The sequence below is a fragment of the Melopsittacus undulatus genome, chromosome 17, assembly GCF_012275295.1.
Source record: "Melopsittacus undulatus isolate bMelUnd1 chromosome 17, bMelUnd1.mat.Z, whole genome shotgun sequence".
NCBI lineage: Eukaryota > Metazoa > Chordata > Aves > Psittaciformes > Psittaculidae > Melopsittacus > Melopsittacus undulatus.
This window is the reverse complement of record NC_047543.1, coordinates 3816290-3836705: the sequence shown is the minus strand read 5'-3', so window position 1 is coordinate 3836705 and position 20416 is coordinate 3816290. Positions and strand designations below refer to the sequence as shown.

At 50.9% G+C, this 20416-nt stretch overlaps 1 protein-coding gene across 1 annotated transcript; it reads left to right on the top strand.

The window, feature by feature from the left end:
* Positions 1–247: 247 nt before the first annotated feature.
* On the top strand, positions 248–3216 carry CCR7 (C-C motif chemokine receptor 7). Its single transcript, XM_013127952.3, has 2 exons — positions 248–278; positions 2152–3216. The coding sequence occupies exon 2, from the start codon at positions 2275–2277 to the stop codon at positions 3214–3216; it is 942 nt and encodes a 313-aa protein (XP_012983406.1). The 5' UTR covers positions 248–278; positions 2152–2274.
* Positions 3217–20416: the final 17200 nt, after the last annotated feature.

Below are 20416 nucleotides of genomic sequence, written 5' to 3'. Positions count from 1 at the left end.
CCTCTACAGGTGAAACTGGAAGGAACACACTCCTGAGACTTCATCTGTGTTCTGACAGTACCTTGTTATGTGACCCCAGGTTCTCATGTTAGCATCTTCACCATTAGTTAACCAGCCGTGGGGAGTTCTGCAGGGTCAAGGATGCCACCACTGCTTTTTCACAGTGAGCATCATGTGGAAAGCCCCACTCAACTACCAACTCTAACCCAGTGTCTCCTTCTTCCACAGGCAAGCCATTAAAGGTCACTCTTGTTCTCAGCCTGCCCCTGTTTTTTCAGGTAAGATGTTAAAAGCAACACTTGAAATCCGGTCATGTTTTTGTTGTGGGGAGGGAGAGGGTTTGAAAACACTGACAGGCAAAAAGCAACCACCCACAGCCCTGAAAGGTGCGTGGGGACACAGCTGCTGCCAGCACGGGGGGTGAGGCAGCAGAGCAGGAGCTGGACAAAAAACACACAAGAGGAATGAAAACAAAGAACAGAAGCAATGACAGACACTGACATTTAAGATGGTTGGACTGTTAGAACTAAATCCCCTTTAGCACCAAAACAAGCATTTTCAGGAAAGACAAGAGCATCCTATGCTGAGCGCTTGTGAAGAGCCAGCTCGATGCTCTCTGCAGCACTTGGTCAATGCGCTGAAGTCCTCAGTCTTCAACAACTGAATTCAGTGTTGAAGAGCTGATATGCTCAAGGAGGAGGAGTTCAGTATCTTCCTCTGCCTGTTCCTGCTTAGAGTAGATGTGAAGGGGGAAGCAGAACCCAGAGCACGGAGCTGAGCCATGACCTGCTCCTGAACCACAGCTTGGCCCCAGCGCTCGCGCTCTCATAACCACAGGAGCAGCCTCAGCCACACCATGGCCCCCAGCAGACAGACAGACAGACAGACAGACAGACAGACAGACAGACAGACAGAAAGAAAGAAAGAAAGAAAGAAAGAAAGAAAGAAAGAAAGAAAGAAAGAAAGAAAGAAAGAAAGAAAGAAAGAAAGAAAGAAAGAAAGAAAGAAAGAAAGAAAGAAAGAAAGAAAGAAAGAAAGAAAGAAAGAAAGAAAGAAAGAAAGAAAGAAGGAAAAGAGAGAAACCTCTCCAAGAGGCTCAGCAGAGCAGGGAGGGCTTTGCAGCCTGTTTCTTTTCCCTTTCACTTCTGGTGGCATGCCTCCAGCTAGCAGGCAGGATGTGGTGAAAGCCAAACCTGCCTGAGATGAAGAGCACGCAAAGATACTTGGTTATAACAGGCAGAGGTATCCAGGGGAAACCTTTCATCTCTGTGCGATGGAGAGAAGGTGCTGGAGACTAATAAGGCTCAAAAAAACAGGGCACTGAGACCACAAGCTCACTCTGCCCTGTGTGTTAAGACAGTGTAGGAAGATAAAACAAGAATAATCAGAACTTAAATCAGGGGCAGGAGCCTGAATGAGACACGAACAACGTGTTTGTGCCAGCGCCATAACAGTTTCCTGCTTCACTCTGGGTTTCCTCCCAGTCTCATCAACACCTCTATTAATTTAGCAGAGAAAAGAGCCCAAGGAGGCTCCAGCTTCATTCTCCCATGGAGCTCCAGGCACCCGCGGGCTCACCCCTCACTGTGGGGATGGGACCTCACCATGCCAGGTTGCTGCTGTTGGGAACCACCACCACCACTGCAGCCTTCTTCTAGCACTGCCGCAAGTGAGAAGTGAGCAATAGGAATACTGCAGATAGGAGAAGGGAGGGAATGCTCAGGTTAGAAAGTGCCATGAGTAATCAGTCAAGAGGAAATGTCCCTGCTGAGAGAAGGAGAATGCTGAAGGATGAGTTATCTTTCACTCTTTATCCAAGGGCTGACTGTATACAAAGAGCTGTAACGTGGGTCCTGAACCACTCTGGAAAGCAGCCACAGGTTTGAGAGTTTGCAGGTGGTACTGTGACTGAGCACTAAACAGTGCGGGTGGAATTCCCACTTTGAGCCTAAAAAAAAACCCTAAACCCCATGTACTTATGGGAAGTGGTTTTGGCCATGAGACCTTGCCAGCCCTTCATGATGCTGGCATGAGCCAATGCTTGGGAACTCCCTGGGACTTCTCTGCTGGCCGTGGCTGGGTAATCCTGCTCCCCTCCTGACGAGGGGCATGGTACCTGTCCCAATACTCTTCTTTTCTCCCCTGTTCTAGGTCTGTGCTGGAAACAACGTCACTGATTACTATGACTCCAACACCACCATCGACTACAACGAGTTCGAGGTCCTGTGTGAGAAGGATGATGTCCGTAACTTCCGCGCTGTCTTCCTCCCAGCCATGTATGCCCTCATCTGCTTCACAGGGCTGCTGGGGAATGGGCTGGTGGTGCTCACCTACATCTACTTCAAGAGGCTCAAAACCATGACAGACATCTACCTGTTGAACCTGGCTCTGGCAGACATCCTCTTCCTGCTGACTCTCCCCTTTTGGGCCATAACTGTAGCCAAGCACTGGCTTTTTGGGAAGTTTGCTTGCAAAGCTGTGTATTGCATCTGCAGAATGAGTTTCTTCAGTGGGATGCTGCTCCTCCTGTCCATCAGCATTGACAGGTACTTTGCCATTGTCCAGGCTGCCTCAGCCCACCGCTTTCGTCCCCGGATGATATTCATCAGCAAGGTTACATGCATCCTCATTTGGCTCCTGGCCTTCATCCTCTCAATCCCCGAGTTGGTTCACAGTGGTGTAAATAACGTGAACAACAATCCCCATTGCTCCATCATCGCTCACGACTTGCAGACCTTCAATGCTGGCATCAAAGTGTCCCAAATGGTTTTTGGCTTCTTATTCCCCTTGCTGGTCATGTCTGCCTGCTACCTCATCATCATCAAAACATTACTGCAGGCCCGCAACTTCGAGAAGAATAAAGCCATCAAGGTCATCATTGCCGTGGTCATTGTCTTCGTTGTCTTCCAGCTGCCCTACAATGGGGTCATGCTGGCCAAGACCATCTCAGCCTTCAACCGCACCAGCTCGTGTGAGGAGAGCAAGCAGCTGGACGTGGCAGATGATGTGACCTACACCCTGGCCTGCTTCCGATGCTGCCTCAATCCTTTCCTCTATGCCTTCATTGGCATCAAATTCCGCAACGACCTCTTCAAGCTTCTGAAGGAATTGGGCTGCCTGAGCCAGGAGCGCCTCTGGCAGCTCTCGACCTGCCGCGAGAGCAAGAGGTTCTCCTATGCCATGGAGACAGAGACAACCACAACCTTCTCCCCTTGAGCAGAGCTCCAGGCAGGCTTTGACCAAGCTGCAATAGTTCCGTACACATCCTCTGTCCTGAACTATTGGTAGAGCAAGACCTGCCACTACTGTAGGAAAGAGGAAAACAAACACTGCTAGCCAATACTCCCATGGATGGAGAGACTCCAGTAAAGATGGGACTAACAGCAACGCAAGGGAGAGGGAGCCTGGTGAGTCCAGAACTCATCCCATCATTTCACCTTTATTTCAGTCTTTCCTAGTCAAAATGAGAAATGTTCAGAACATTCTCCCTAAAAGCAACAAATATTGAGAGAAACAGACAAGAATTATACAAGAACTTCCAAGAGCATCATCCTTGCTTTGAATGTTGCTTTTAACAGGACTGTCTGTTGCTCTTCCATACCTACAAAAATGATGCCCATTGAACTGATCCAGTCTTCAAGCCAGAACAGCACCAGCAGCTTCAGGCTCCAAGCTTGTAAGCTGTGAAGTATGCAAGCACACCAGTCTTCACTCTGCCTTCCCCCATGAAACCTCAGAAATGTCCATAACTAATACTAAACCCATACATAGGATAGATATAATTTCAATAACTTCATATATTATTGTGGAAACTCGTATGTTTCTCAAGGAAAGTACAAATTCCACTCCTCTTCCACCTGTATCTGGTGTTTCACCTATAAAGAAGGTGCATCCTAAGGAGCACAAGTGATTCCATCCCAACATTGACTTGAATTCTTTAGAAATGCTGCTTCACTCTGGAAAGAAAGTCTCCTTTCGCCTCTGAAAGGGCACAAGGCTCCAAATAACCAAGTGCCAGGATCCTCAGGATTTTAAAGACTTAAGCCCAGGACAAATCCAGGCATTTCTTAAGGCAAAACGTTCAAATTCTGGATATAGTTGTGCCCATGGTCCAGCCACTCCAGTTTACCAGTATCTGAAGCTTGCTTGTATCTGGCTTTATCAGCCATGACGGGCACATACGCATGGGGCCTTCTGTGTTATTGCTTGCTGACCTCAAGAGATAAGCAGGAATATGGGCTTTCTTTTCCCTTCCCAATCATGTGTCCTTCTAGAAGGACTTTAGCAGCTGGCTTGGAAGTCAGATCTGTATTTCACTTATAAGCTACTGAAAACGTGTTTTGCATTCACACAGCCCATGCTAATAAAGATGCCATTCACTGGTGTGATTTCAATGCAAAGGACAGTGATGTGTTCAAGATGACTGCCAGGGTCAGAACTTGGAAGGAAAGTGGCAGCTGAACAACAGATTATTGTCATGTAAAGACCTGGAAAAGAAGCCCAGAATGTGATGCCAGCTGGTGCTTTTACTACAAGAGCCAAGATTCCTAAGGACAGAGCAATACCCTGGGAACTGCTGGCGTGGGTGCAGAGCCTCACCCTCCAGAACAGCAGCTGGACAGCTTTGTGCAAACCATGAGGCTTGTTCCCATGGACATACAGAGCCACACGGAGCAAACCACACGAAGAAGACATTTATATTGTTTTCAGTACCACAGGTAGATCCATTAGGAATGCTGCAGGGAACGCTCTGGATCGTAGGCTGACAAACATTCCTTTAGAGACAGGAGAATTAAAATCAACCTTCCAAGGAAAGAATTCAGTTAGCTGGGTTTCAGACAAGGCTGCCAGTTCTACAGCTGGCTGCCATCATCATTAAATCAATTCTTCTTCATAAACCACTTGGCTCTGGGCTATGGGATGTTGCCAAGAGCTGGGAATTGGGAAAAAAGCACATTCTGCTCCTCATCACCTGCCTGTGCCCCATCCAACTGTTTAATGCATTTGCTGTTAGGATGTCCATGTAACACATGCACAAGTGTTGCTTCTCTGACCTCTGAAATGGGGGTTACAGCTGACACTGACGAGTCTTTTGTTCTGGGTTTGCTCCTATAATCCTCACTCAGGCAAGACACTGGCTTAAGGAGAACCCTGCCAGAGCAAGGAATACCCATAATACAGGCTCAGGTTAGTTTTCTTCATCAGTAACAACATATTCTCAATGTATATGCATATATGTAAAGCTGCTTTCTACAGAGAAAGATAAATGTGTACCTGAATGTACCCTGAAACTACACTGCTTTAACCATACCTTCTCACACAAAGTACTTTCACCTAACTTATTCCAGCAAGGAGAACTGCAGCACATGCAGCTGCATTTGTCCCCTGACTGATAAAAGCCATTCCCCTTCTACAGCCTGAGAAGCCTTCAGGTTTTTATCAGCCAGACAATTGAACAGACAAAACAACTTTGCCACTTCCTGCCATGAATCACATCACCAGTGGCCCAAGATCCTGGCTCCCTGCTCAAGTCTGAAAACTGACTCTATTTTGCTATTATTGGACAATAAATTATACCATTTTTTAAACAGTACCTTTGGTTTTCTGTGGTATTTCCTCCATAGGATGCATCTCGTACGTATCACAGTAGTTGGTATCATCTCCTTCTGGTCCTGTCAAGAGCTGCCTGCTGATCAACCCAGCTCCATAGCAGCCCTGCAGGAAAAAAGCCTGTAAAATAAACTAAGTAGAACAAGAGCTGGTTTCCTTCCTCTGTTGATGCACTGTAGAGTAACCAAGTCACCAACAGATTAAGTAGTAGCCTTTATTTTAACTCTTAGCCCAATGGCTTTAACTCCACTGGGTACACCTGAATGTGACTTACCAATGTTCGTGTGAAACATGAAACTTCTACTGTTCACTTTTACACTAAAAGGGCAATCAGTAATGAAATACCTCATCCCTGTGCAAACTGCTACAGGGAGAGGCAGTGACCACAGCTCTGGTGGCTACAACACCGACACATGAGGTCCAAGCAGTAACTGCTGTGCCAGTTGTGATGTGCTGCCTGTCTACCCCAGCTCTGCCACTCAAGCAGGCCAATGTGGCAGGGTGGATGTGCACAGACCTTTTCCTCCTGGCCTCCCCAAATAACCCATGCTTCAAGGCACACAGGGATGATCAACACCCTTCACAAGACATTGTCTCTTAATGACAACCATGGAACGAAAAAGGAAGGAACCCCATAGAAAACCGGAAGACGTGCAGCTTGACATGTGAGTGCTGAACCTAAGCACCATTTCTGCTTTCACTAGACATGTCTGTCATGGTTTCTCCCTAGAGAGAAAGTATTAGGGCAGTTTCAGCATCCGGCCCAGAGGTACAAGCAGTGGTCAGGAGCATCTCAAGACCTCACCACCACAATACAACTCCAGACAGTAACAGTCTCAACCCAAGGCTCCTTCAATAAACATGAGGTCTTGCTCACCACAACTAGGTCAGAAGCCCCAAGTGCAGGGAGCTCATCCGTGCAAGAGCTGCAGCCTGCGGAAGCAGGAGCTCTGAACCAGGGCACACACAATGTGAAACAGAACCAGGGACGTGCAGAAAGCCAACAACCCCTCAGCAATTCCCTGTGCCCCTTCAGAGGTGACCCAGAACCAAACCTGCAAATAGTGAAGCTCCTGAATGTTAAGAAAACAGAGACTTACAACCCAAATTTCAACCAGTACAACTCAGCCCCCCAACAACAGTGCAAGGCTGCACCTCAGGCCACAAATACCCTAGCTAAATATACACAGAACAAGTTACAGGCAAAAGAAAAAGTGCATTTCTAAGATGGATTTAACCCATTTTAATGCCTTTCACCAGCAAGACAGAGACAGAACTTTCCTTTCCCACTTCTCTGGGGGACTGGAACTAATCTCAGGTTCAAATCTGCTTTAAAAAGTCAATTAAAAAAGCCTGGCCCTTGTTACAGGAAGGGGTCATTCATCTGCAGTGAACTCAACAGCAGGAGAGGTGTCTCCCACCCAGTCACAGTCAGGTGGACACCAGGGCAGTCCTGTAATCCCTTCTCCAAGTCATTGTGGAAAACCTCTTCACTCCCAGGCTCTATGGCTGTTAATCAGTCCTCCTTCCCTGCGAGCGCTTCAGCTAGGCACATACATTCAAAAGCCCTCAGTGCCAAATGGATCTGGGCTGGGAGGGAGATAAACTGGAATGAGAGGGAAGTAAATCATTACGAGGCCTCACTAAGTGCAGATGCTCCCACCCAGCTCAGAGCAGATACCAGTGGGTCCTCTCCCTTCTCGTGCTGTCCCAGGTGCTGCTTCCCATCACTTGCTGGTGAATGAACTGATTAATGTGAGCAGGAAGGGGAAGCAGCCCCAGGCAGGGCTGTGGTTTCTGATGTGCCACCTGGGTAGTTGCGGGAGGAAAGTCCTTGTCACCCTAAGAAAGAATGAGCTGGAGTTGAGAGGCAAGCCTAAAAATAAAGCGTGTGTGTGCTGAGGAAGGGTGGTGGCATCCTGCAGCAATCAGGAGGGCTGAGAGGGGGCTCTGGTTTCCTCTCCCCCCATCTTCTTCTATATGGAACAAGAACCCAAAGTCCTGTTCTGACGGTAGAGGTGTCACATCCTAGGGGCACAGCTGACCATCCTCCTTCCCAGCACAAGTGCCCTGCCTGGGGACACCTCCTCCAAGGGGTTTTCTCTCCACACCAGGGGATTTCTCCCCTCTTACCTATGATGGATCTGTGGAAACTGAAGTCAGCTGAGACCTCAGCTGCCCCTTGTTTGTATTATCACAAGCAGCTTTGTGACCTCAAAGCAAGCAGATCAAAGGGGCTGACCAGAGTGGTTTGTCATGGATTAGAAGGTGGCAGGACCAGCCCAGAGCCTGCTCTCAGCACAAAGGATGGGACAAGAACATGCAGTTGGAATAGAAGGGAAAAAATAATTAAGCAGCATGGGTGGCATAGTTTAACATGAGGTGTCCCTACCCATGGCAGGGCCTTGGAACTGGGTGATCTCAAGGTCCTTTCCAACCCTAACCATTCTATGATCCTGTGCTGTGTCTAATGATGGCAGCACAATCCATTGCCAGACCACCTTACCTGAGCCAATCCTGCTCTTCTTCCCCAGGCACTAAAGCAGATAAACTGCCCCTAACATCCACTAACAGCCCCTGCAAAAGCAGGAATGGAGGCAGCTCCTCTGTTCCTAGCACCACACACTGGAGCCTTCCCACCCTGAAACAAGGCCGGCCCCATGCCTGCAGGTTTTACAGCAGTGTCAGGTACACACACGCACAGCTCTGGGCTATCCCACCTCCAACCTGCACTGGAAGTTACTTTTCACTCCCATCTTTCAGCAAGCCCCCAGTTCTGCACAGAGCAATGAGTATTACCCAAGCAGGGAGGTGAACCTTCCCAGTGTTAGGCAAATGCTTGTCACTGCCACAGACATCAAATTCAGGTCCTAACAAGCAGGGAGGCTCTGGGCTCACCTTTGCCACGTGCATGGCAGATGCAGAGCCCATCTAAGCATGAGCTCATGTATTTGTCATTGCTGAACCCATGCAAATCTTCAGCTTGCAGGAAGCGAAACTCCGACTTCCCTTCCTGCTGCTTTGGGGGTTCTAATTCAATTGTCTAAAATAAGGCAGCAAGCAGATATTTCCTCTCTCTGGTGATGAGCATTGTTGTCTAAAACCCCAATTCTTGAGTGATAATGTGCTTTTGGGGGGGCAATCTCTGGACTGAAGAACAATCCCAGTGTCTGAAATCATCCTACAGGAGAGGAAAAGACCAAATAGCTTCCAGTGCAGTAAATAATCCAAATGGCTTTCCTGGACACAGCATCCTGTACCAAAATGAGAACTTCTCCCATCAGTTCCAGTTCCCTCTTCTATGACGAGGAGCACAGTCTGAACTCCACTAAAGCCACAGGACACCTGAGGAGCTGGTTTGAATCTCTCATGCTATGAACACAAGGAGAGAAGGCAAAACCCCATTGGCTACACACACACAACTCAGCCTCCTCTCGAAACAACCCAGGAAGGAGAAACCACTTTGCAATGTTCTCCCCTGGGCACTGAGCTCTACTGGATGTGCTACAAGGGCAGCTGATTTCATGTAGGTCTGTTAAGGCTTGGAGAACCCCAGAACTGCTCAGGAGGGTGAGAAATGCAGCCACTTCTTCAGGCCCTACCTTATCCTCAAGGCTACACCACAGTGTAAAGCTCCTCTGCGGTGATGTCTTGGTTTATACTCACCCAATGACCAAACTGCAAGTGGTTGAATGCTCCAGAGAAGGGGAAAGATGCTTTTAACTGTGCTTCACTAAGCACATAGTGAAAAATGAGCCTCTGCAAGAGAAGCGACTCGCGAGTCAAAATGCTTTCTCCAAAGGCTCCTTCAGGCCTTCACCTCCAAGAGACACGAAAGCTTTTATGCTCCTCCCAACAAAGGCAGCTCTGAAAATGAAGGTGCTGAGTTGGACACCCCTAAAACCCTTTGTCCAACCAAGATATCATTGGTGACATCTCTGACCCCAGGGACCTTGTGCTCTGGCAATTCAAGCATCCTGGTTTACCAATTTTAATGGCAAGAGAAATCACTGCTCCCCTCTGCAGCAGCAGCACACTGCCCCACGTCTGACAGTGACTGGTGGGTACAAACCCCTCCACTCCATCCAGGTTCTTGGTAGCAAGCACAACCTTGCAGGTTACTATACTATACCCTCCGCTTTGCATCTTCTTAGCAGGGAATCACCCATCCCCACGTCTGTGGCAGGAGGTGTGAACACACACACGCACCTTCACACTTGCATGCGTTTGCGATGCATACACAGCAAAACTCAACCCCACCAGTGCAACATCTCCCCACTGGAGCAGCACAAACAGAAGCTCCTGATTTCAGGGGAAAGCTGACAGATTCCCATGGAGATAACGCGTTTCTTCTGCTCAGTTTTGGCCACACCAAGCAGTGAGAAAGAACCTCTAGAGCCTGTGCCAGGGCGGAGAGGGGAGAAGGAAAACAAGTCTCTTTCGGATGACTAACACAGCCAGCAGCTATTGCTACTCCTGCAGCTCAGCCCTGCTCTTCGGCAGGGAGTTGTGCAAGTCTCCTTTGAAGAGGTTAACACCTTCCTTCACAGCCGCTCTCTGCCTTGCCAGAGGGTCACAGGTAACTACAACCTGCTGCTCACTCTTCATGACCCAACCACGTGCAGAGGATGAGGGTCACTGAGTGTCACTGCCTGTGCCCCAGCAAACAGGCTTCAAGGGGACTGCAGCAGTGACCAGACCCTTACCAAACTCACCAGAGCAGCTTTATTACCGGCAGCTCCTGGCAGCCTCCACAGCCAGCTACAGAAGAGCAACCCCTCGTGTGCCAGGCTGCCTGCACAGCCCAACAAACAGCCCAGAGGCTGCAGCCAGGCACTGGAGGCTGTCTGAAGCACTCTGCAGATAACAAACAACACAAATGGTCTCCACACCATCACAGGCAAGACCTGAAATGCTGCCAGAACCTGCCTCTTCAGCTGGGCATCCTGTTGAGGGCATGACATGGGCTGCAGCCCTTGGATGTGTACCCAACATGCCAGCTCACCAACCCACGGTGAAGCACCGTCCTGCAGCACTACAGCACAGCTCTCCTGGCTCCGGTTACAGGCAGCTCAGCATCAGGGCCACTGATGCTCCTGCACAAGGAGGGGATGCACTAGTGAGACATCAGTTCTGCAGAGGAGATGTTCCCCTCTGGGGACTTAGGGCTTCTGGTACATGCTCACCCCAGAGACCTGCTCCTAAGCTACAATAGGGAGCATGCAGGGCATCACACCCTGCTCTGCAGCAGCTCACCTGAGCAGACAGCTCTGTTCCCCATCCCTGCGGAGGTTTTGTCTTTCTCCCTCAGGATCATGGTCCAGCCAGACCGTTAGGAGCCATCAAAAAGCAGCTGAGCCTCAGACATGCTGCACGTACCTGACACCACAACTTTGCATGGTGCCCTCCAGCATGTAAAACACACGGGGTGGGAGAGAGGCAGGAGAAGCAAGAGCAGAGGGGAGCCTGCATGTGCATAAGTCACCTCCTGGCTCTAACAACTGGCCATGCCTCACAGATCCTGTACGGCACTGGGAAGGAGGGAGGTATCTCCATGGCAAGCAGTAATGGTGATCTCCAGCTTGGAAATCAGTTCCCTTTACAATCAGCAATACAAAAAGCCTTTCCTCATGAGGCATTGTGTCCTGCAGACACACATCAAGTTTGGCAGTCAGGACACATGGCCTGAAACACTCTATGAAACAAAGCTTCAGTGACTTGAAACCAAGATGAAAACACTCCCTTCTCCTTCCTGCAAGGGGAAGCCATCTGAAGCAAAAACAGACTATATGCAAAGACAGAGACACTCTCACAATGCAGCAACGATGTCCCCAAGCCCTAGGTGATGTCTGGAAAGACCCAACAGCCCAGGCAGGCTCCAAGTGACCCACAGCACATCCAGACCAAGTCCATGGTCGCAGCCCCCTTTGGCTGTGGTCATCACAGAGCACCAGTAACCAGCAGAGAGGGAAAGCTGTGGGTTCTCAAGAGAGCCGGGACACGTCCTTCCCCTTGTCCATGCAAGCTCCTCTCTTCCCTTCAGCCACCCAGGACATGAAACACCACGCTCTTAGGAAAAGGCTTCCAAGCGAAACCTCTGCTCTCTGCTTACAGCCCGGGTAAACCTGCAAGCAACAGGCCCGGCCGCAGCCCTCTCGTTGAGAGATGCTGACACCAAGTGGGAACAGCTGAGAAATGTTCCAATGAAGACATTCCAGCGGGGCCCTGGGGAAAACTCAGCCCTGGAATAAAGGTGTGAGCTCCAACAGCGTTACCTGAACCGTATTCCAGTTCCCTGGGGACAATCAGGCTAAAAGGCAGAGTCAGTTTAGTTTAAATTTAAATATACCCAAGTGATTTTAACCAAGCAAAACCCTGTGGTTGGAGCCCAGGCCTCGGCAATGACTCAGGTTTAGTCACCCTTATGCAGGTGAGAACAAACTTAGCAGAGGTGTGAACGTTAAAGCCACAGCTGGCAGAGGGAGAGCAGAAAGGATGGAACCGGTGCTAACTGCTGAGTGTGTCTCGGTCCCTAAACCCCACCATGCTAACCAACTGCTGGTGCTACATTCCGGCTTCTAACGTGCCTATTGCAAACTGCACCCTCCTGGTCCTCTCTGGTGATGCCTCTTTCCCCTGTTTGCACAGAAAAATCCCTTCTTTGTGGCTTTCTGCAGAAGAGAAATGAACAAAACCAACAAAGAGAGCTCCACCCCTGCAGATGGCTGTTACCTGAAAGGGATGCAGCCCACACCCCACCCACCCAGCCTTGAAGAAATAAACACGGTGACATAAAGTCTGTTATCAAGGAAAGTTTCCCCACATCCCCTTACAAAAACACTTTGCTGTTTTGTTCTCCGAGATGCTGCCAACTCACTGCTCCCCCACGCACCAGAATGGGTACACCAGATAAGAAACCAGACACCCGTTTCTGGCCTTAAAGATGTTTTGCTAGACATTTACCAAACAGCACAAAAACAAGGATAGGGGCAAGGAATTCCTGCTGCTTTCTAAAGGCTGCCCAAGCACACCCCCAAAAATAAGTGATAGGATGATGAAGGATGGCACCAGGCTTTGCTACAGTAGGACAGGCCAGCGCCATCCTTTGGGGGTCATGCTAGATCTGCCTGTGGAGCAGCCAAGGTCCCATTTGGGTCCTGACGCTGCTCAGGAACATGGATTTTGTTCCCCACATCCATGGAGCACACAGGTACTGGTGCTGCAGGGTCAGCTGCAGACTGCAGGACTCCAGTGGGTTGGCAACAGGGAGTGCAGTGACCCTGTTTGTCTCTGCTCTCCTTTCACCTGCAGACAGACTCTAACCTGCTCCCACAGCTTTCATTTTGGCAAAGGGAATTCCTAATGCTGTCAGCAGCAACTGCTGTGATGCTGAAGGACATGAGCCTAGCTCCTACCTTCCACACTCCTGTTTTCTGGAATCTCCTCTCTGCACTGCTGTGGTGCTTCTGGACAGTGCACATCCAGCAGCTTTCCCTGCAAAGGGAGCACCTAAAAGCATTGGTCCCTGGTTTGATGGGCTCTGGAGAGCAGCACAGAGCCAAGTACCCCTGACTTGGCACCAGCTTTCCCAGGTGCTTGGCACAGCACGTAGGAAACAATTCCTACCTGTTCCAATGAGTCCCGATTACTTCTTCATCACAGGCTCTGACAAAGCAGCAGCCTGGATGCCTCAGCACAAAGAGAAGCTTGGGATCTGGTCCCCTTCCCAGCTTGCCTACACAGCCCCTGTGTGATCACAGAGGAACAGCAGGTCTCAATTCCCAAGCTATAAAATGGGGCCATTAACACTTAATTCCTCTCACCTGTTGTCTGCCTGAATTGTTCACTCAGCAGGAAGGCCTGTGTGTGTTTGTACTGACACTGCACGAAGGAGCCTCCAGACATACATGAAATATAAAATAGCCGTTCTAAATCCCCAGCAGCAGAGACAGGAGCAGCAGGGCAGGACAGAAACACACAATTGTACTTAATGCCAATGACAAACACCCTCTCAGGAGGCTCCTCACCATAGAGCCTGTAGGGATAGGACAAGGGGAATGGCTTAAGGCTCCTTCATCCCAAACCACTCCATGATAATAAGTGGAGGAGAACATTGACATCTAAAAATTGCTGTGTAGTGACCTAATCTACAAAGACTCCGAAAGACAAATAGGAAATAAAGGAAAAGATTTCAAACTTGTGCCGTTCCCATTCCAAAGTTGGAAGTGGGGAAGGACACAAGAGCGGTCTGTGTGGCTCTGCAGGTGTGATGGTGTGGAGCTGGCTGTTGGAGCAGACACATTCAGGCTGCCCTGTGCTGGGCAATGCCAGGATCTGTACTCAGTTGAGGTGGCTTCGCAGCATGTTCATTAGGCACATATTAAACACTAGGGGGGGGAATGATCATCTCCAAGCCGCCCAGGTGAGAAGCATCATTCCCAGGGCTGCTCTGAGCCGCGGCCACTGGAGGGCAACAGGAAACCACAGGATTCCTCCCACCCTGGTCCTGTGGAATGAGCACAAAGAGCAGCAGACATCAACCCGCGGTGGCAGAATCGGGCTGCTGGGAAGCTGAGCCCGCAGGAGGATGCGGGAGCTGCAGTGTGCCCATGAGATCAAGCCCTCATTTGCCATTATGTGTTTTCTGCCCTGTATTTCCCCCCCCCCAAAAGGTTTCCAAATCCTTCTCCAAGCTGTGTCATGGTCTTTTGGTTTAAGTGGAACAGCGTGGTGCCCTTCATTACTTTTTTAAGTGTCTTAATGCTCAATTTGATGCTTGAATGTCCTCAGGCCTCCCAAGCAGAGGCTGTTAGAACCTCCCCTCAGTGCTGCTGCAGGAGTCAGATAATGCCCAAGATATCCAGAAAAAACACATTCTTGGCAGCATTCTTGGCATCCTCCTTTAAACGCAGGCTTGCGCCATATAAATCCTGGCGCCCTGTGTCCTGTCGGTGGCCACTGAGGCATGATTTCCACTTCTGCAAACCGGGAACAATGCATTGGGAAAGCCCAGCTGGGAGCCACAGTGGGAGAGCCACAGTTTGCATTGCTCTGGTGCCTTTTGGGGATCTCAAGGGCCTTTGGAAACGAGAGCCAAGCTCTAAGTGTGTGTTCCAGAGGGAGAGAAGTCCGAGGTGATGCTTGGGAGCATGAGCAGAGCTGGGCATGGGTTTCCAGTGTCTCTTGCCTGTCTTGCTGGCACAGGACTGCAGAGCAGAGCTGCAGCACTCGAATTAACAGGGAAGGAAGTATTAACGCAGCACTTCTGGTATTAAAATGGATCAATAAATAGAGCGTGACCTGTCTGCAGTGCACTAGAAGGGCACTGCTACTTGGAGCTGTTCACTTCTTGGCTGAGGTCTAGGAGCTGATCCTTTCCCCGTGCTGCAGCTGGAGAGCTGTAGCATCGTGGGCTATCCACAGGCAGGGGCAGGAGGGAGAGCACCGGCAAGCAAGGAAGTGCTAATTCACAAACATGCAGGGAAACAAATGAAACCAGAGCAAAGCATCTTGTTCTTGTAAAAGCTGAACATCTCTTTTGGCTTGTTCTGTTTTCCTGTGACTCATTTTTGTCAGTATCATGAGAAAAGCAATGGAAATTGCTGTTAGCAAAATAGAAGTTAAAGAGGGCAGCTCATCACACCTAATGCATGGGCCAGGCCCTCTCCCACTGCCAGGACCCACCTCAGGCAGGATGCTCACCAAACAGCTCCTCTGCAGAGGAAGATGTTGGTGTTACTTGGCACAGTCGAGATGCTGGCGAGGCAGAGCCTGAGATACCCAAAGCCCTCCAAAGTGGTGGCACTGACACACGCTGCCTGCCTTGGTGGTCACGCCTGGAGTCACACTTCTTCCTCCTTTACAGTCTATGGAAGCTGTGACCCCAGGGGATGTCTAGGAATGACAGCCAGAACAACCGTGGAAGTGCCAGTGATCAGCTCACTGCTTTTTCTCTCTCCAGGACAGCTTGTCTGCCTCCCAGGAGAATCAGCAGGGCTCCATTAGAGTCCATTAGCACCTCAGCCTCCTTTAGCCTTGAAGTGAGATTAACACTGGGGAAAGGTGTTGGCAGGGCAGGCTGGAGGCTGATGCCAGCTCCTCACACTCTGCTGTGCAGAGGAGCCCACGGACTCTGCCTGCTCCACAGGCAGCCGTGCTCAGTGCAGGAAGGAACCACAGAGGCCTCTTGTCCTTCCCTTTCCTGCAGACTTGGACAACATTAGAGGCAAGGACTTGAAGAGATGGAGCGATTGGGTTTTCCAGCATCAAAACCAAGTGCCTGTGTCTGACACTAGTCCTGCAAAGGGGGTTTTGGGGCACTAGTGCTTTGCTGTGAGCTGTCTCTGCTATTCAGTTATCACTACCACAGCCCAGTATCCCAGTTGGAGAGCCCTTCGCATCCGTGCACCAGAAGCATGTGGGACAGGAATGGGCAGGACTCTACTGAGGGCTTTGGCCAGGACTGAGCAATAGCCCAGCCTGGAGCCCACAGTGGGGCCGATGGGCAGAGTGGGGCCAGTGCATTTCCAGTCCAGGAGCCAAGGCACAGGCAAGGGCAGTGCAGGCCAGGGCTGAGGCATGGAGAAGGCACGCGGAGCATTCAGCCCCTCCATACCCTGCACTGCGGATGGGAACAGCCTTCCATAAATATCAAAATGCTCTCGCAGCGTGACAAGTGTCAGCAGCTGTGAGTCAGCCCTTTGCAATGCTCAAATCAGACAAACCATGCTTTCATTGTCTCTGGGGCCCTGGAATGTGAGCCACACAGGAGCCCACCCTGCAGCCCGGCTGCTCCCCTGGGCTGCAGACAGAAGTGAATAAGCACATTGGGAAGCCCTGATGCAGTGATGCATGCTCAGGCCACAAGGGATGGAGGAGAAGATGCCGCTCTGCAGGTAGCACATGAGTGTTTTGGGTACAGCCAGCGTGTGGCTCCATGTGGGAAACAGATCCTGAGAGGACATTCCTACTCTTCTGAAGTCTGGGAACAGCTGCTGAGGGAGGGCTTGATCCTCAGCCCCTCAAGGGCTGCTGCAGTGGATTTTAGCCATTGTCAGAGGGAAACGGTGCAGAGCTGCAGAGGCAGCTGCACACCCTCAGCACTGCCCTGTCCCACTCACAGCCCCTGGCAGTCCTCCAGCTCCAGATGATTCTCACCTCTCACCATCCTTGCCCACTTCTTCCCATAAACCTGCATTAATTAACCTATTCTTCTCCAGCCCTTTGCTGCTGCACCCATCCGGAGGCCCTCTGTACACTTTGGCTTTACCTTTCCCCTTCCTCTCCATCCCTTCTTTCATTCCTACTCATTCCTAGTAGCAATAAGAGCTGTAATTAACCCTGCTGGCTGTGCCCAGAACCCGTTTCCTGCTTCCAGGAGTTCTTACAGGTTTTTCTGTTGAACAAATATGGTGCAATCTACCTGAATTGCCAACCCCTATCAGGGCATTGCAGCATGAGCAAACAAGGCTGATTGTGGAGAGGAAAAGCAAGTGCGGAAAGTGATTGTTCTCCTTGACTTCACCTTGATAACAAAGACGCCAGCTCCAAGACAAAGGCTGTTTCACGGCTCTGTGCCCTGAGGTTGCAGGAGTCTCATTCCTGGAAAAGGGAAAATTGATGGTGTTGGTTTCAGATGCAGCTCGGAGGTGGGGAGGATGGTCCAGGCAGGGGGGGAAGAGCTGGGTCTCTGAGGGTCTCATCTCCTTGTCCTCTGCCACCCACCAGGAGCCTCAGGTGAATCTCTTACCCTGGCCATGATTATTGAGTGGGAAGCTGTCAACAGCTACAGCTCAGAGGTCAACACCTCCCCTCCTGCAGCACTGCCTCTGTTCAGGGGTCACTGGAGCACAGCCCAGTGCACGCAGGCAGGTGAGATGCCTTCATCCATGCACCATCAGGCTCTGTGCACAGCGCACCCATGCCACAGGTCCTGCTGCCTGGGGCTGGGCACTGCAGGCTCCTCTGAAGATCCCTGGGATTTAGTGCTGATAGTTACCGGAATAGCTCCAAGTGTGTTTCTTTCCCAAGCAGCATCTCCACAGCCCTGTGCCACAGGACATCCAGGACAGTGAAAGTGCCTATGGAACCAATGTTAACGTGCTCTGTGGAGGTGTCTGTTCACATTCTGGCTCTGGATGGATGGGAGCAAAGCTTGAGGCAGCACATGGGGATTGGTGGATAGAGAAAAAGAGTCCCAGGGACTCAGCTGTGGCAACAAGAGAGGAGGGGAAGGTCTCCCGTAGCCCATGGCCATGTACCTTCACACCGTGCTGTCCCTATTGAGTTGATGTGAGGTGTCTGGCACAGGCACTGGGAAGATCCTCTGGTACTGGAGAACCCCAGCATGCAGAACCTCCTCCACCCCCAGCTGAGCATCCCCCAGGACTCTGCTGGCCTCCAGGGCTGACATCAGTGTGTGATGACAAGCTGCAGGGCGATGGTGTCACTTGGCACAGGCTAAAATGCATCTGTGGTGGGGAGGCAGGTGGCTCCGTGATTCATTCAGTGCCTTACATCAGTGCAGGGTTGTTCATGGTTGTTTCCGGGGTGGATCCTAAAAGCATCTTTCTCAGGAAAGTTTTGGATGGTGACGTCTCAGCTGATGGATGGGTGCTACCCCATAGCACAACCAGCGTTGCCAGCGCCCTGCATCACCCCCCACCACAGCACTGTGGAGGCATTTATTCCCCATGGGAGGTTTCCTCACTGGAAATGATCAGTTAAAAGCTTCCTCAGGAAAAGGGACATCAAGGAAAGAAGAATCCAGTCTCTAAGTGTTTGCTGGTTTGAGACCAAAAAGCAAGCCTCAGATGCACACTGTGGGATGCTCTCCTGGGCCCTTTCACTGGCTTTAATGACCCCAGCCTCTGAGAAAACACCCCAGAGAAACCAAAGGTGAGCTCAGGAGGCTGTTATGTGCTGAGCACCCCTTTGGGACAGGAGCCTCCAGCACCAGCCTCCTCTGGGGCTTGCCCATAGCTCCTTAGCACACCAGAAACCTCCGGTACTGTCACTGACCAAAAAAGGTGTTTTCTCAGTGCTCCACCTCCACAGCAAGGGAAGTCCTTGCGCTGCTGCTGCCTCACCTTTGCCATGCAGGGCAGCAGCAGCAGCATCTCATCCCTGCTCCTTGACGTCAGTGGTTTTCCCCTCACCGGCTGCCGAAGGCCTCGCACCGCTCGGCATGTGCAGGCAGGTCCATGGAGAAACCCTGGCACGCTCCAGGCCACAGCCTTGCTCCTTGGTTCCCTCCTGCACAGACACTGTTGGGTTGGGGCACCGCATAGGGCACAGAGGGAACCAGCCCCTTCCATTGCTGGCTGTCACTGACTCTCACTGAGCCTCCAGTGTGGCTTCCCCATTGGCTTGTGCTTGAGCTGATGGAAATCATAACTGTAAGGTATAGAAGACAAAAGGTCTATTCTCTCAGAGGAGGCTGATTAACATCCCCTGGGGCGAACCGAAGGGCCTCGTCACCCTCCCAGTGCTGCTTGTTCCAAGCCCAAGGGTGATTCACCTGGCAGAGGCTTCGGAAGCACTGAGGTCTCTGCAGCACACACATAGCTGTTAAAATGAGCCCTGCAGTGCCAGGGTCAGTGGAGTATGAAGAGCTGGCTCCTCAGCATCCATCTGTCCCCATGCCCTCTGTGCTGTGCAGCTCACAGCATCACGAGTGATGTTGGATGCTCTGGGCTCAGTGCTGTTGAGCACTGCTACACGCTGTGCCCACAGGCCCCTAAAGAAGGGCTCAGGGTGTCTCTGGGGGTGGCAGCAGGACCTAACTCCAGACCTCAGTGAGTGTCTGTGGTCCTCTCCCCTGCCCTGTGCCACTTGGTGGGCTGGTTGAGGTCCATCCAAGTGCAAAGCCAGTCACGCATCCCTCAGAGGTTTCCCTGGGAGCTGCCTGGACTTGCTCTGTTGATGGCAGTTGTGCCATCAATTCTAGGCAGGTCATAGCCCCAGTGGCTCTTCACGGAGGTGTTTCAGTGTATATCACATTTGCTTCATTTCTGAAGGCCCCAGAGGAGGAAGGAAGGCTGGAGGATGGGGAGGAGGAGGGAGGAAGAGAAGAGAGCAGCAGTTTGCTTCCTGCTCAGATCCACTTCCCACATCACTTCTGCTCTTTGGGGCATGGTGCCACTTCACTTCTCAAGCACCAGACTTGGAGCTGGTGATGGGAGGGAGGTGGCCTCAGTGCTTAACACAGGACATGAGGCACAGCACTGCTGAAGCAAAATGGGGCAGAGCAGGTGCTGGGGCCAGCTCACGAGTTTTATTTGGGGTGTTTCAGCTGTCAGATCAATACTTGGTCTTTTATAAGCACATCCCAGGTAGAGCCACACTTGGAGAGATCTGTGCTGCACAGACAGGTCCATGTGAGTTGAGAAGAGACAGCGCTACCAGCAGAGGTGCTGGAAGAGGATCCTGCTGCGGATGTGCCATGGGATGCTCACAGGGACCTGGAGGAGCAGCCTGCTCCTATTGGGAATGCCCATCTGCAAACAGCCCTTGACACTCATCCCATTCCACCTCAGAGGAGCTGCGTTACTGTGATTTTCTCCACCTGCACAACTATGTAAGAGTCTTGGGATAGGCTGTTTGCTAATCATGTTTGGGGCCTTCAGGGTGGGAAAATCCAGGAGGAGGCAGAGGCTTGTCCATAGTGGGATTTTTCCACCTCTATAAGTGCATCCTCACAGTGTGCAGACGCTGCTGCTCAAATACACAACATCCTCCATCAATCCACACAACCCAGGCTGTGATTGGGGTAACAAGCCCTAGTGCAAGCACATTTTCACACCTG

What these genes read in the sequence shown, in the direction of transcription:
- CCR7 (XM_013127952.3), top strand. Translation starts at nt 2,275, where the DNA reads ATGTATGCCCTCATCTGCTTCACAGGGCTGCTGGGGAATGGGCTGGTG.